At 47.3% G+C, this 17,305-nt stretch overlaps 1 protein-coding gene across 1 annotated transcript in view; it reads right to left on the bottom strand.

The window, feature by feature from the left end:
- The window catches only part of ITGAE (integrin subunit alpha E), a gene marked incomplete at its 5' end in the record, with an annotated part of 48,429 nt that overhangs the window by 10,759 nt on the left and 20,365 nt on the right, over window positions 1–17,305 (bottom strand). The window contains 7 exon segments of the mRNA XM_056126497.1: window positions 1,073–1,148; window positions 1,819–1,921; window positions 2,691–2,823; window positions 10,247–10,320; window positions 13,467–13,595; window positions 14,614–14,777; window positions 16,162–16,292. Of these exon segments, the coding sequence (XP_055982472.1) occupies window positions 1,073–1,148; window positions 1,819–1,921; window positions 2,691–2,823; window positions 10,247–10,320; window positions 13,467–13,595; window positions 14,614–14,777; window positions 16,162–16,292 (810 nt within the window).

The raw sequence follows: 17,305 nt of genomic DNA, 5'->3' as shown, positions 1-17,305 counted from the left end.
CAGGATCATCAGCAGTCAGATGAGAAAGGACTACTGGGGGCCTGGAAATACAGCTCAATGGGCAGGGTACAGGCTTTGCATCAAGAGGTACCACCTGGTCCTACAAGTCTGCCCCTGAGCACAGCGCTAGAATTGGCTTCTGAGCACTACTGGGTGTGACCCAAAACCTTTTAGAGATTGTTCGTGGGGGCAGAGTGAAATGGGTATAGGGAGCCAACTGTATAGAATGGATAGAATTTAGATTTTGGATAGCGATTGTATTTTGTTGAATTAAAATGTTAAAAACAAAACTTATCTTTTAAAAATAATAATAAAGGAATCTTGAAGATAATCAGTTAGAATGCGGAAAAATTACTAGGTCACACTTGGAGAAATAATTGACTTTAGAAAGGGTTCTTCAGGGCTGAAGATAGTACAACCTTGTAGTGTGCTTGCCTTGAATGCAGCCTACCTGGATTTGATGTCTAGACCCCTGAACCCTACCACAAGTGATCCCTGAGCAAGGAGTAAGCACTGAACATCTCTGGGTGTGGCCCCAAAACAACCACAAAAAAGTCTTTAAAAGATTTTTGAGCTTCAACAAGAGCTTTAGGGTCAGATAATTCTTTGTCCTTTATATTGTAAACTGTTTTGTTTAGCAACTTACCTGACATCTCCCCACTCGCCTGTAGTAGCTCTTCTCAAGATCGAAGGTCTCCAGGAGGTTAACTAAAAGGGCTGAGCTCCCGTCCCTGGATTCACATACTCCCCGCCCCCATTGTGTTGTCCCTCAAGCACTGCCAGGAATAACCCCTGGGCACTGAGCTTTAAATTAGTCCTATTGTGTCCTGCCCCTGCCCCACTTAGTATGGCCCAGAAACCTCTCCCCACTAAAAAGTCTAGGTACTGCCCCCAGGAGATAAGATTTGAGAACCTTTCTCCAAAACCATCCCCTATCCTCCCAAATACAGTTTTTGCAGATGACAAAGCTGCTTTTACAGATTGGATCAGAATTACAATTTCAGCCCAATGCTACCAGGTTTCATCATATTTTTACTTGTATGTAAATGAAATGAAATGAAGCACTACTTACTTGGTAATTGTCACTGTGATGTCAGCAGTCCTGTTTGAAAAGGGTTTTTCCTCTAACTGCCAGACTACTGAGATGTCTGTCTGTTAACAAAAAATAAAAAAGATCACTTGATTCCACTTCAAATTCAAACTTCTTCACTAGCTACATGGGCCTAGGAAACATGATTCATATTCCTGACATTTCTGTAAAAGCATGCTTCCATATCCGTTCATTCCATGCCAAGGGTCAGGATGTCCATATCCGGTAAGCAGGGCAGATGACATTTTCCCCCTTCTAGACTTGGGATACCCCGTTGCACAAAGATCATCCCTGGCAGGTTAGGGACTCACCTTGGGAATAAAGGCTCGACCTAATGCTCCTTCCACACACCCGTTCACTGCACTGTTCCCTTGGAGAGAGCTAGCAGTGTGCTTAGGGCTGCTGCTCACACTGCCATCCCCTACCTGCAGGGCACACATGGCAGCTCCAAGCAGTTATGGAGTGACTATACAGTAAATGGAAACATGTAGACCCCAACTCAAGAGATTCAGTGAGATGGATGGAGAAGACACTGACTCCTTGGTAATGAGAAGAGCAGGTCATCAAAATAGGCTAACAGGGGTCAGATAGCACAGAGGTCAGCGTGCTTGCCTTGCATGTGGCCAACCCTGGTTCCAATCCCCAGTACCACATGTGATCCACTTCGAACAGAGCCAAGAAGAGTTCCCGAGTACCACTGGATGTGTTCACCCAAATAAAATACATACTCACAGATGACTTCTTGAGTACAGGGTGACCGATCTTGCAGTTCATGACCAGGAGAGATGCAGCGGGCTTAGGATCATCACACTGAATGCCTGGAGAAGGTGGCTAACAAAGAAAGTGGTTAACAAAGAAGACAGCTCTTCAAAAGAGCCGGGGGCATTTTATACACACAGTTCAGCAAATATTCATTGATTTTTTTTTTTTCAAATACCAGAAACACTGCTGGGGCACAAATAAATCAAACTTGGTTCCTGCTGTACTCACAGCTTGGATTTAAATACAAAGCCACTGGGACCAGAGAGTGCTCAACGGACTAGAGCTCATGCTCTGGAAGCAAGAGACCTTAGTTCTATCCCTGGCACTGTGAGTGCCCCAAGAAAAGCTGTATGTGGCCCAAAAGCAAAAAAAAAGTTTGCAGCAAAACGATCGATCCCTCTGAAGTTGTCTGTGACTGGCACAAGTGGATCAACAGCACAGAGTTGGGACTGGAAGGAATTCATGTAGTTAATGTGTAGTTAATGTGCATTTATTGAACAGACCAAAATGAGGCTGGAGGTAGGGACCAGTTGGAGGGAAACCTCAAAAAGGCAAGGGGAGGGGTGGAAAGGGAATAATAGTACAGTGGGTAGGGTATTTGCCTTATATGCAGTTAGCCTGGGTTTGATCCCTCACATCCCAAATGGTCCACCAAGTGTGATTCCTGAGTGCAGAACCAAGAGTAACTCCTGAGCATAGGAAGGAAGGAAGGAAGGAAGGAAGGAAGGAAGGAAGGGAGGGAGGGAGGGAGGGAGGGAGGGAGGGAGGGAGGGAGGGAGGGAGGGAGGGAGGGAGGGAGGGAAACAAAAGGCAGGTAGGAGGTAGAAAGCTTGGTTACCTTTTGTATCCTCTTAAACTGTAAAGTTGCGGGATAATTCAAAGCCATGTTTGTCATGTAGGAATCTTCCCCAGAGTTGGTTAGAGTGATATTCATGGTCAGCTCCTTTGTGAGACCCACCACCAATTTCTGCCTGCATAGAGTAGATAAACAGACACATGTTACTGCTTGATTTCATCTATAAAAAACCTTGATGCAAAGCAGTAGCACACTCTTCACTAACTTCTTAGATAAGTTGCTGAAAGAACACATTTAGCCCAGATTTGCTTTCCCTCAACTCAGCAACCTCTAGATTGTCACACTTATCTCAGCTACTATGCGATATGCCAGTAATACCCCCCCGCCCCCCGCCCTCCTGCTTACCATGTGCCAGGGACTGTGCTAAATGCTTCTTGGGCTCAATTTTCATAATAATCATTTGAAATGATTATTCCTCATTTGGCAGGGAGGGGCTTGGGGGCCACACCTGGCATTTTCATACTCCTGGTTCTGTGCTCACGGATCATTTCTGCCAGACTTGGGGGATCAATGCAGTGACAGATTGAACCCAGGTCAACTGTGTGCAAGGCAAGTGCCCTACCCATGGTACTATCTCTCTGGCCCCTGGTTACTCTTCGTTTCAAAGAGAAGGAAAACAGAAGTTAAGAGGAGCTGATTATTTGGAGTCTTGAAGCCTCCAAAAGGAGTTGGAAGAAATATATCAATTCTTTCTGTTTTACTTTTTTTAATTGAGGCACCATGATTTACAAAGTTATTCATGATTAAGTTTCAGGCATACGCTGTTCCAACACCAAGCCCTTCACCATTGTCCACTTCCCTCTACCTATATCCCCCGTTGCCTTCCTACCCCCAGTCTACCTCTTTGACAGGCACTTTATTATTTTATTTTCCTTTCAGCACTGTACAATACTACTACTGATAGGGTTTCGTGTATAACACTTTACCATCTCTCTGCTCCTGACCCCCGCCAGATTGACCACTTCCCTCTACCTGTGTTGCATTCCCTGTCTGAATCCTCTCCTCCCCACCTTCCAGTGGCAAGCTAATGAAATCCAATTCTCATGCTCTTGGTTTCTATGGCCTTTGGGCTGCCCCTGCCCCCTCAACCTCTTTATTCCCCTTGAAATTCAAGCTAGAGAGATAGTACAAGGGTTCAGGAACCTGTAAGTTGCCGACCCTAGTTTGAACACCAGCACCACATGGTCCCTCAAGTATGCCAAGTATAACCCCAGGGGTTCCCCAAGCACTGGCATGGTGGCCTGGATTATTCCCAACACTGCAAGGCCCAAGTAGCGCTGCATGTTCAGGCCCTTACATTGAGATTGGCCAGTTGCTGTGAGAGGTCTCAGGACCTGCTGGCCACTGCTTGGGAAGGCCCCCAAACGAAACAGAAACACACAAAAAACTTCAGGCTTTTCCTTTTATTTATTTTTTTGTTTGTTTTGGGCCACACCCAGCCATACTCAAGGATTACTCCTGACTCTGCCACTCAGAAGTTACTCCTGGCAGACTTAGGGTCCATACATGGGGTCATGGATGCAACTCAGATCTGCCCTATGTAAGTCAAAGGCCCTATGCACTGTGCTATCACTCCAGCCCCAAGCCCTTCCATTTGAAAACTGTGGTTTAAGCAACTCTGGGTGTTACCAAGCACTGCTACACAGCCACTCCCATAACAAAAACAACAAAAGCTGTGGTTTAAAATATGAATCTGCTCAAACAAGAGAAGAAACACCCTCTGCGGACAGGCTGATACTCTGGTTCCTGAATGAAGACGCACTCCCAATACTGACATCTACAGGAAAGCATATTAACCAGACAAATTACTTCCTATTCTTACAAAATGTTCAAAGATGGCATGTGCAGCTCTGGAAAAAAAACGGGATGCAGTTGGTTGTGTTTTTTTCTCACAGATGTGAAGTGGACAGACTGTTCAGAGTACCCATGAAGCAGTCAGAGCTGTGGTGAAATCCATCAACGAGATGGCACACGCTTGAAATAAGACAGTCATGATGAGACAGGAAAGGAAGGAGAGACATCAGAGGTAGTTCAGCTGCACTTGCTGGCAGAGCTGAAAAAAGACAGTGGAGTCAGTGGGGAGCCAAGTTTCCAGCATAGGTGACCAAGTAGCACTTTTCATGAAAGAGGAGGCTCAGGAGCAAGGGCAGAGGGTAGCCGATGACTTCAGTTTGGGACATGACAAGCTGACAGGTCAATGAGTCGAGATCTGCACTGTCAGTGGGTCATCCTGTTCTAGGGCCCAGAAGAGACCAAGAATTGCCAGATATTTAACAGGGTGCTGAACCCAAGAACTGAACATGATTTTGGAGAGCCCTGAATGCAAAAACTGATGTATGCATGTGTAATGTTCTCAGAGAAGGGGCTGTCATTTTCCTTAAATACCTTAGGAGGCACTGTAGCACTGTCCTCCCGTTGTTCATCGATTTGCTTGAGTGGGCCCAGTAACGTCTCCATTATGAGACCTGTTACTGTGTTTGGCATATTGAATACGTCACGGGGAGCTTGCCAGGCTTTGCCGTGCGGGTGAGATACTCTTGGTAGCTTGCCGGGCTCTCTGAGAGGGGCAAAGGAATCGAACTCAGGTTGGCCATGTAGGCCACGTACAAGGCAAATGCCCTACTGCTGTGCTATCGCTCCGACCCTTGCACACAGCCAACATGGCCGACCCAAGTTCGATTCCTCCGCCCCTCTCGGAGAGCCCAGCAAGCTACCCGAGAGTATCTTGCCCACACAGCAAAGCCTGGCAAGCTCCCCGTGACATATACGATATGCCAAACACAATAACAGCAAATCTCACAATGTTACTGGGCCTGCTCGAGCAAACCAATGAACAATGGGAGGACAGTGACAGTGACAGTGACCTTAGGAGGCTTATGTCCACAAAGAGTTGAAAAATCAGCGAGGCAATTGGATATTAATGATTAGGCTCAATACTTTTGAAAAAAGAACCTATCCTTTGTCCACTAAGGGGAGATAGAGGGCCAGCTGTGGATGCTGGAACTGTTTCACAGGGCTGCAAGCCGTTCTGGGATGTAATTAATTCCCTGTTGGAAGCAGCTGTGTCTGCTTGTTAGGCGGGTGCCAGAGCACTCTTGAATTGGATTGAAGTCTTGAATTGGATCCTTAGTGAGTCAGATGAGCAGTGCTATGCTGGCCACAACGGAAACACAAGTGCTGCAAATGCCTCTGAGCAGATTTACCGTACTCAGAGAACAGTCAACTTTCCCACAGATGCCAATTGGCCATCAGAACCATTTTAACACACTCCATGCTAGTAGCTAGGAAGACATTTAAACACACCATGTGTTCAAAACCAAATAAGATCTCTTCTTCCCTACACCGTCTTCCAAAACCCATTCTTCCCAGAGCTGAAGATATGGTACAGTGGGTAGGGAACTTGATTTGCACCCACCTGGCTTGGGTTCAAACCCTAGCAACACATGGTCACCAAGCACCATTAAGAGTGATCTCTCAGCATGGGTAGGGAACTTGATTTGCACCCACCTGGCTTGGGTTCAAACCCTAGCAACACATGGTCACCAAGCACCATTAAGAGTGATCTCTCAGCACAGAGCCAGGAGTAAACCCTGAGCACCCACCAAGTTTGGCCCTCCCAAAATCCAAACAATAAAAAAGACAGCCAGCAAAACATTCTTCCCCTATATCTTCCCCCACTCAGTTCTTGGCAACTCTAGAATTCAGTGTAGTCCTATAGGACATTTTTAGTAACAGAAAAGGTCTTATCTGTGCTGTTGGATATCATTAGCCATATATGAGTATTGAGCACTTGAAATTTGCCTACTTCAATTGAAGAAATAGTTTCTCATTTTACTTCACTTTAATTAACTTAAAGAGCCACATGTGAATAGTGCTGCTGTACTAGACAGCACAGTTTTAGATAATGTGGAAATAAATTTTTTTATATGCTTAAAAATTGGGCTGGAGCAATAGCACAGTGGGTAGGGTATTTGCCTTGCAAGCGGCCAACATGGCCGCCCTGAGTTCGATTCCTCTGCCCCTCTAAGAGCCTGGCAAGCTACCGAGAGAGTCTCGCCCACACGGCAAAGCCTGGCAAGCTACCCGTGTCATATTTGATATGCCAAACACAGTAACAACTGTCACAATGGAGACGTTACTGGGCCCGCTCGAGGACATTGATGAACAACAAGAGGACAGTGACAGTGACAGTTTAAAAATTATTAAAGTTTAGATCATATGCTTAGTGTTAATATTTATGATTTTGATATACATGGTTATCACATTCTACTACCACCAAAATACCCTCCACCAGTGTCCTTATGTTACTTACAGAATACCTCTTTACCTCCTCTCCCGAGCGGTCTCACCACCCCCTCACTCACACACACACACACACACTCTCTCTCTCTCTCATGCCCTTGCTTGGTTTCTTTTGTTTGTTATATTTTGGCCACATCAGATAGTGCTTACTCCTGGCTCTGCACTCAGGAATAATTCCAGGCAAGCTTGAGAGAACATATGGGGTTCTGGGGAATGAACCCCACTTATAGACTGCATATGTCCATTGCACATATATATTCCACTTCTTTATCCACTTATCTTTTATTGGACATTTGGGTTATTTACATATCCTGGCTATTGTACTAACAGTGTATTGTACTGTGTTCAATACAATGAACACAGGTGTGCACATATGTATCTTTTCAAATTACTGTTTTTGTGTTAGATGTCAAGTGATTTGATCATAGGAAAGTTCTGTATTTTTGTGGGGTTGGAGGTTTAGGTCACACCCTGGGCCACACCTTATGGTGGCCAGGGACCATATTTGGTGCTGGGTCACAGCCACATGTTAGGGAAACATCTTAACATTTGTACAATCTCTCTAGTCCTCTGTTCTTATCTTTTTATTTTTATTTGGGGGCCACACTGGCTATACTCAGGGCTTACTTCTGGCTCTTCACACTCCCCCTGGATCCCACTCGGAGGGGGATGAGGACTAGGGGACCATATGGAGTACCAGGAAACCAAGAATCAAACACAGTTTGGCATCATGCAAGGCAAGAGCCCTACTCTCTGTATTCTCTCTCTGGCCTCTCTATTCTTTTATATACTTTTATGAGGAATCTCCATATTGTTTTCCATAGAGAGTAAACCAGAGGACACCCCACCAAGAGTAAATGAGGGTCCTTTTTCACTATGTCTCTGCCAACACCGGTTGTTTCTGGTCTTTTTGATATATGTCATTCTCACTAGTGTGAGGTATTAAGTCCTTGTTTTGATTTGCATTTCCTGGATAATAAGTGACTATGAGCACTTTCATATGCCCACTGGCCATCCAAATGTCCTCTGTGAAAGTGTTTGTTCATCTACTTTCTCCATTTTAATGGGCTTATTAGTTTGTTGTTGTTGAACTTTCTGAGCACTCTCTCTTTATTGCCCTTTATCTGATGTTGTATGTACAAATATTTTCCCACTAGCCTTAACATATATTAGCCCTTTCTCTGATGTTTTCTGTGCAAACATTTTCTACCATTCAGCAGGGTGTCTTTTTCTTTTGACCAAAGAAGTCCTTTTGCAAAAAAAAATAAATCCTTTTTAATGTGATGTAGTCGCATTTGGTGGTGGCGGTTATTATCTTTGCCAAAGGAGTCAAGTCACTGAAAACAACTTGAATGTCCATATCCTGAGAGTCCTGACAGGCAGGCATTACAGAAGGCTTCTGAAACCCTTTCTTTCTTTCTTTTTTTTTTCTTTGCTTTTTGGGTCTTACCCAGTGATACTTGGGGGTTACTCCTGGCTCTGCACTCAGGAATTACTCCCGGCAGTGCTCGGGGGACCATATGGGATGCTAGGAGTCGAACCTGGGTCATCCACGTGCAAGGTAAATGCCCTATCCACTGTACTATTGCTCCAGCCCCTTGAAACCCTTTCTTTTACTTCCCCAGTGCAATCATAATCCCATCCTGCAGATGCATCAAAATACAACCTCCTTCAGGTTTGGCCAAGTTGCCATCACTTTCCCACTGAATTATTATTATTATTATTATTATTTTATTTTGGGATCACACCAGACTGTGCTGAGGGCTTACTCCTGGCTCTGAGCTATGGGGTGCTGAGGATTGAGCCTTTAAGGCAAGGCTTCCGCTTTGGCCCCCTCCACCGAGTTATCCTACCAGCTCCTTACATTCCTCCTGTTCTTCTGGAGCTCCTGCGGTCTTTTCTTAACACAGCAACAAGCCTAATCATGCCCCAGTACAATATCATGTCATCCCTCTGCCCTTGCAGTTCACTGTAAAAGCCCTTATGGAGGGCTGCTTCCGTCTCTCCCCACCCCCCCACCTCCCACAGAAAACGCTGATCGTTCCTCCACCTGCTGGCATTTGTTCCTCCACCTGCTGGCATTTGCCCGTCGTAAGGAATTTGGAGTTGTTTTCCCTTTCAAAATCCCATGCAGGGGCCAGAGAGACAGTTTAGTGGTTAGGGCTGGCCGTTTAGTGCCTTGGCCACACTGTCCTGGGTTTAATTCCTGGCATCACATATGGTTTCCCAAACTTTGCCAGGAGTGATTCATGAGCACAGAGCCAGGAGTAAGCCTTGAGCATTGACAGGTATAACCCCAAACCAGAAATTAAATTAAGTGGCTATTATGGTCTTTAGAAAAGGAAAAAAGAAACCCAAACAGTTCATCCCTCTGTTTTCTCTTCGTTGTGCCAAAATGTAACCCTCAGCAAGCCCTTCCTGAGCCCTCAGTTTAACTGAACTCCCTGCCACCTCCCTGCCTCGTTTTTCTTCAGAGTGTATCTCATTGACAGAGAATTTAGAATCTCTGTCCCTTAAAAGCACAGGGAAGGCAGATATTGTGTTTGTGTTATTCGCTCACAAATCTCTAGCACCTAGAGTGCATGGCAGAGAGTAGATACTCAGCAGATGTTTCATGACTTAAATAAATCATACGGCAAAGAGCTAAACCAGGGAACTATAACTTCTGAGGAAGCTATCAGAGCAAGAACCTGCAAATATTGTCAGTAGTCCAAGAGAAAGCAAAAAGGGTAGGAGTGCATGCCTGGAATATGGGTCAGTTACTAGCACTGCATGGTCCTCCAAGCACCACTGAGGTGGCCCCAAGGACCCTCCAGCACAGCAACCCAGGGAGTGACTGTGGCCCCTGAATACCGGAAGAACCAAAAATAACCCAAGAAAATGGAGAAATAGTATTGTCTAAGTTCTTAAAAGACTTGGGATCTAGCAGGCCAGAGAGATAATACAGGGGATAAGGGGCTTGCCTTGCACATGGCCAACCCTGGTTTCATCTCCAGTGCAGAGTATTCCCTGAGCACAGAGTCAGGAGTAAGACTCAGCACAGTAGACCAGGTGACCACCGTGACCCCTGCAGGCCCTCACTTACTGAGTCTGTTCTCTAGTGAAATAGTACAAAAGCCCTTTTTGGGTGATTGAGGGAAAGGGAACGAGTGAGTAATGGACCCAGATGAGGATTTGCCTAAGTAAGCCCAGGAGAAAGTGAATTGCCAAAACTGTATTGACTGGATCCAACTTACTGAGATATGGTGGTGACCAACTGTAAGTCAGCGATGCAAAACAGCTTATTTTCACAGTCCTTCTCATAAGACAGCTGTGAATAGACAAAGAAGGCAGGATCAGCCGAGGCACCCATCATTCCTGCCCGCCTCACCCCTTGGCACACAAACATGAACGGAGGATACCTAATGAAATATCGTCCAGGTATAGGCCTGCCAAGCCCTCAGTTACCATTGGCTGTAGGCTAACTTTCCCCCTTATACTTGGGCCCACACTAAAGCAGACAAATTTAGAAAGTCACGTTGAGGGACTGGAGAGAGAGGACAGCAGTAGGGTTCAGTAGACCTTGGGTTCAATCCCCAGCATCCCATAAGTTCCCCCGAGCACCACCAGGAGTAATTCCTGAGTACAGAGCCAGGAGTAAGCCCTGAGCATTGCTGGGTGTGATCCAAAACCAAAGAAAAAGAAAAAAAGTCACGCTAAGTCCAAAAGACCCAGTAAAGGTTGGAAAGATTGAAAAGAGCTGGGTCTGTTTTTATTATGAAGAATAGACAGGCACCTCCTCAGTTGGGGATTCTCTATACATCTCTTTCCCACAGACGTGATCACCTCAGCAATTTTATTTATACAGTCTTTTACCATGGCTTAAATTGGAACGGGAATGCAGAGCTAGACAGGAACCCCACTTGCTAGAAAAGGAAGATGAATTTTCAGAAGTCATAAATGACCTACGACTGGGTTAACAGTTTGGAGAAGTTTTATTTAGTTTTGTTATTAATATAGCCCCATCACTTACTGCTCTTTTTTCACCCAGACCCAGTGAAAGAGGATTGGGGTGAAACCACCATATGTTCGAGCTCGAAAAAACTCTCTGGGGGGAAAAAAATCTATGTGTCTTAACTAACACAAAATAACTTCTCCTTACCCCTTTTTATTGGTGGAACATTTTTAGATCTTTGACAAACTGTCAAAGAAACACTTGATTAAGATCAGAATCTTGATACGCAGGATATGTGAATAATCTCAAAACAACTCCCTGTAAGAGATTTAATTACAGGGGCCAGAGAGAGAGCTCAGATGCGAGAGCATGACACCCAGGAGAGGCCTGGGCTCTATCTCTAGGACTGCTGCTCACCTCAGCAATGCCAGAAGTGACCCCAGAACACAGTCAGGAGTAGTTCCTAAGCACCACCAGGTGTGACCCAAAAGCAAAAACAAACAAAAAGAGATGCGAACTAAAATAACACCATGTTCTTGTTAAGCACCTTTTGCTTGCTCTCTAGAAAAGATCCTGCAATACTGAATTAGAGCATCATATCTGTAAGTTACTCCAGGTGGTTCTGGAATATAGATACATGTGGAGAATCAGTGTAAAGGACACATGGGAATTCCTTGAATTATTCTTAGAACTTTTTAGTAAGCCAAATACTTCCAAATAAAAAGTCTTTTAAGAAGAATGTGGCCAGGGTATGGCCAGTGGGAGGGGCAAATGTGTGGCCTGTGATCTTGGGTTCACTGCCCAGAACCCCCTCTCCCCCCACAAACACTTTTATTCACACACCAAAAAAAAGTGAGGCTGGAGTGGGAGGGTCCTGGATTTGATCTCAACATCCCAAATATAATCCAGCTGATCTGGATTTGATCCTCAACATCCCATATATAATTCTCTGAGCACCACCAGGAGTTATCCCTGAGTACAGAGGCAGGAGTAACCCCTCAGCATCGCCAGCTATGGCTCAAAAACAGACAAGAGACAAAGAGGGAGAGGGAAGGGAGAGGGGGAGAGGAGAGGAGGAGGTGAGGAGGAGAGGGGAAGGAGGAGAGAGAGAGGGAGAGGGAAAAAGGGGCAGGGGAGAGGAAGGGGGGGAGGGGGAGAGAGAGGGAGAGAGAAAAGGAGGGGGAGGGGGAGAAGGAAAGTGCCTGCCATAGAGGCAAGGGTGTTGGGAAGAGAAACTGGGACCACTGGTGGTGGGAAATGGACACTGGCGAAGGGACACGTGTTGGAACACTGTGTGACTGAAATCCAATCATGAAGAACTTTGTAACTGTGCATATCACTGTAATTCAATTTAAAAAATAAGTGAGGCCAGGGCCAGAGCAATAGTATAGCGAGTAGGGCATTTGCCTTGTAAGTGGCCAACTCGGGTTCTATCCCCAGCATCCTATATGGTCCCCCCAGTACTGCCAGGAGTAACTGAGTGCAGAGCCAGGAGTAACCCTAAACATCACTGGGTGTGACCCAAAAGGCAAAAAAAATAAAAATAAAACAATTAAGTGAGGCCAGAGATATAGTATAGGAGGTAAGGTGGTTGCTTTGTATACCTTGAATCTGGATCACTTCCCCAGCATCCCCAGTACTGCCCGGGGTCACTCTTGAGGACAGTGCTACCAAGCATATCCTAGCCACAGACAACCAAAAAAAAATCCAAAAACCAAAAAAAAAATATATATATATATATATATATATATATATATATATATATATTATGGCCAGGGCTGGAGCGATAGCACAGTGGGTAGGGCGTTTGCCTTGCACGTGGCCAACATGGCCGACCCGAGTTCGATTCCTCCGCCCCTCTCGGAGAGCCCGGCAAGCTACGGAGAGTATCTCGCCCGCACGGCAGAGCCTGGCAAGCTCCCCGTGACGTATTCGATATGCCAGACACAGTAACAACAAAGTCTCCGTTACTGGGCCCGCTCGAGCAAATCGATGATCAACGGGAGGGCCTTAATTAATTTAATTAAGCTCAGCTCATTACAGTGTTGTGCTGGTAAGAAAAAGAGTATATCTAATTAATTAATAATCTACTCATTGATGCAACCTTATTCTATTAGCTCTCCCCAGCTTGTATGAATCCCCAAAGAGTCAGGAACTGTGACTATGTCCTTCCTCCCCTGATTAAATGTCCCTCTGCCTGGTTCAGGTGCAGATGTGGCAGGCAGAGTACCTGACAGGTGAATTCCAGTCCTGTCCCTGCCACGCACCATCAGAGACGCTTGCCAAGAGTACATGTTTGCATGCTTCACCGGCAGAATGGCACACACAGGGTGGAGAGTGGTGTTGGCTAGCTTCGAGGGCCTGGGAGAACATCCACTATCTCCCAACCCTCCCTCCCCTTTCTAGGGTGAGCGACCCAGAAGCTGTCAGATGCCCTCTCGCCACTTCCATTCTAAGAAGTTAGGGAACAGGTCTTCCCGGGGAGTCTGGCTACCCAGGAGGGCCTGGTTGTGGGTAGTCACCTGGAAGAGGGCAGTGTGCTCCGTGAGGAGGTCCAGCATGGGGCGGGCAGAGTCCCAGGAGTCCTCAGTGGCATGGAGTTGGTAGCTGACCTTGACACTGATGTTGGAGAAGTGGTCCTCTTCTGAGAGCTGCAAGCCCACAAGCGCAGGGTTGAGAGGGTGGCAGGGGTGGTAAGATGACAAGGAGAGTGCTCTCTGAGAGGCAGCTTCTCCTGCCAAGCTACCAAAAACACTGGAAGAATTTCCTTCAATCCACTCTGGTCTCAGGCCTCCGAGAGCACCTTGGAGTTTCAGCCCCAGTAACCAAGGGGTTCTGGCCATCGAAGTGAAAAACATGCTCAGACTTTCTTCCAAGGGAAAAATGTAAACAGCTGTATTTACAAAGATTGTTCTTAGGCCAGAGAGCTAGTCCAGGGGTTAAGGTATTTGTCTTGTATAGAGCCAAACCAGGTTCAATCCCCGGAACCACTGAGCACTGCCGGGAATGATGCCTGAATGCAGAGGAGCTAGCCCTAAGCACTGCCAGGTGTGGCAAAAATAAAACTGAAAATACCTCTTGCTGAATTCAGTTAATAATTAAAATATATTGGGGCTGGAGCGATAGCACTGCGGGTAGGGCATTTGCCTTGCACGCGGCCGACCCGGGTTCGATCCCCAGCATCCCATATGGTCCCCTGAGCACCGCCAGGAGTAATTCCTGAGTGCAGAGCCAGGAGTAACCCCTGAGCATCGCCAGGTGTGACCCAAAAAGCAAAAAATGAATAAATAAATAAATAAATAAACCGCATAATGCCTGGCAAACACTACAGATGAAAGATGTGCACGCACTGCAGTCAGGAGTTGGATTCCTATTGAGCACGTGTGTGAGCACCACAACTAAAAGTGTGCGACATCCAACAAGCACCACAATGAGGCTTGTGTGTCACCCCTGGTCACACACCACAAAGGGAGAGTCTCTGAGAGAGAAATTTTAGATTTCCGGCATCAGAATTAGCTCTTCCTGCCATGACATTATGCTGTTGTTGGTCTATTGCACTTGTCTAATTTGTGTGTGTGAGTTTGCTGCCTATCTTTTCTCACAATGCAGAGCTACCTGCCTCCTGCAGCTGCCCAACTCTTATCCACACACTCTTGTAATGCCACTCACCTCTGTGTCCATGGGAGTGAGCAGGAGGGACTCACAGAGACGGGGCTCCGGGCCCCACTCCCTAAGGAAGCTCTGACAAGCTCTCTTGTCCGAACACTGAAGCCTTTTCCTCTCCTTCATCACATCCACGTCCAATGTGAAGTTCACAGACGTCTCTCTGAGGTCTGGCAATCAAGGGCAGACCAGGCCGATGAGCCCAAGAGGGGCAAAGCCCAGACTGAGGCTCCGCAGCCTGCCTGACGCTCCTGAGTCCTGTCCCTCTCCCTGGAGATGGAGGAGGAGTTTCCTCTTCATGTCAAAGGCACTCATTCTCCTGGGTCCCCGGGTGACTCAGCCAAGAACAGCAGGCTCCTGGGGGCCAGGCACTCCCCCAGGAGGGAAGAAGGGGCTCAGAGAAGAGCCTGAGGGAGATGGAGGAACTTGGGAGAAGGAGAATACAGGAAAGAAAATACAGACCAGAGAGTAATGCCTGAGGATAATAGAGATACTGGCCCCATGTAGGTTTTGTGGACTCCTTTACTGTCAGCACAGAGTCCAGAGAGTGAAAGACACTGGCCCAGTGGCACACAGCTCCTCAGCAACTGTATCTAGGCCCTGTGGCCTGATCCTTTCAGCTTCTTCTGCAGGAGAGGCCAGGCCTGTCACTTCCAACCCCCAGGTTGGATAATGGTCTTCTTCAGCGGAAGAGTCACTCAGCTGAGAGACAGCTTTCTGGCCTGTAGTAGCAGAGACAGCTCCAGGAGGGCGGGCAAGATTAAAGCTCAAGGGGCTAGAGTGTAGCACAGCAGGTAGGGTGTTTGCCTTGGGTTCGATTCCTAGCATCCCATATGGTCCCCTGAGCACCGCCAGGAGTAATTCCTGAGTGCATGAGCCAGGAGAAACCCCTGTGCAAAGCTGGGTGTGACCCAAAAAGAAAAAAAAAAAGAAAAAAGAAAAAAAGATTAAAGCTCGAGGGACTTGGCAGAGGGATTCTTCTGGGAGGGAGCTCTTGGGCTGGCCTATGTGCTTGGGCTGGGAAAGCCATGCCCACCCTCTGCCTTCTGGAGAAGGTCCCTTAGTCAGTGCCTGCTGAGAGAAAAGAGCAGGTAGGCCTTGGGCAGGTGATGCCATCCCGGCCAGGCCAGGAGACAAAGCAAGGGAATAAGGGGAGAAAAGATGCAAATCAGAGAGAGAGAGAGAGAGAGAGAGAAAGAGAGGCCACTTCCAGGAGCCCCACCAGTCACAACAGAAACACTATAGCTGAGATGGGGGACAGTGACATTTCCTGAGTCACCTTCAGAAACACCACCTCCCTCTGAGCCAGCTTTCCAATTCCCTTCCTCCCTGGCTGGGCAGAGAATCCCTTTGAGGGTGTGCACTTAGCAGATCACCATTTTCCTGAGGTGCTCACCTGAATGAAAAGGACATGTCAAAGGAGCTAAGCTAAAAGAGAGACTTCAAGGAGTAGCACCCCAACTCACTCCCCAGCCTAGTCCTCTCTCCTGGCCCTTGTTGATGTCAAGAGGGAATTGCCCAGATGCTGGGTGTGGCGGCCTGGTGGTTGGGTACCTGTCTGGGCAGCTGGAGTTTCAGGGCTGAGCTCAAAGCACAGGTCCACATGCACGCTGCTGTTGAAGCCGATGGGCAGAGTCTGGGGGCTGAAGGCCATGGACACCCGGAGACGAACCACGGGTCTGGTGCTTAAGCAAGACAGGGAAAATGCCCATGAGAAGTGATCAGAGGACATCTGGGCTCATGCCTGGAGGATCCATTCATTCAGTGAATATTTACTGAATATCTCTAACAAGTCAAGTGCTGTTCTGAATCTTCAGGATTTAGGAGGGAAAGTGACAAGGGAGGGAAGATGCTCTGGTAGAAAATCAGACAGCAAACAAATGAGAAACAGGAAAATGCCATGTGATGATAATGCCACATGCACATAATGTTTCTACAACAGGAACAGGCTGGGCCAGATAGGACAGCAGTCAGGGCACTTTGCCTTGCAGCTGACCTGGTTTCAATGCCCAGCACCTCACACAGTCCTCATAACCCTGCCAAGACTGATCCCTGAGCCCAGAGCCAGGAGTAAGTCCTGAGAATTGTCAGGTCTGACCCCAAAACCAAAATAAATAAATGGGAGCAGAAAATAAAGATGGGCTATTTAGGTCAGGTGGTGAAGGATAGCTTCACTGCTACAGAGTCATGCAGGTTGAGATTTGCAAACAAGAATGAGACAGCTAGGAGGAACTCCGGGGGAACCGCGAGTCAGGCAGAGAGCAGGCAGGGCCAGCCACAGGGCCTGAGTGGGTGTGAGGAGCACACGCCAGAAGTTTGTCAGCCAGACACAGGCAGTAATAGAGGATGACAGAGAGAGCAGGCAGGCTGGTCCCACCACGGAGAAGGAAGACCTCTAAGAGGGCCGTGGATGGGGCTGTAAGCACAGGAATGGAGGCTGCCGTCCAGAGAAGGGGCAGAGAGAGAGGAAGCAGAATGTGGGGGCAAGGCCCAGGTGAGATGTGGGAGTGACTCAGTCTGGGAGGCAGAGTGGGAGAGAAGGAAAGAGGTCTCCAGGAAGCCCAAGGGACTGTCTGCTGAGGTGGGGCTGGGGAGGGGCGTGGAGGGCAAGATTGAGGGCGCTGAGGAAGGGGGACGGGAGGTCCTGAAGCAGGTGGACACAGAGATGCCTCTGAGAGGCGGTACAGCCAAGTGTGGA

The sequence above is a fragment of the Sorex fumeus genome, unplaced genomic scaffold (genome assembly GCF_029834395.1).
Source record: "Sorex fumeus unplaced genomic scaffold, SorFum_2.1 ptg000063l, whole genome shotgun sequence".
Classification (NCBI taxonomy): domain Eukaryota; kingdom Metazoa; phylum Chordata; class Mammalia; order Eulipotyphla; family Soricidae; genus Sorex; species Sorex fumeus.
This window is presented reverse-complemented; position numbering and strand designations above follow the sequence as displayed.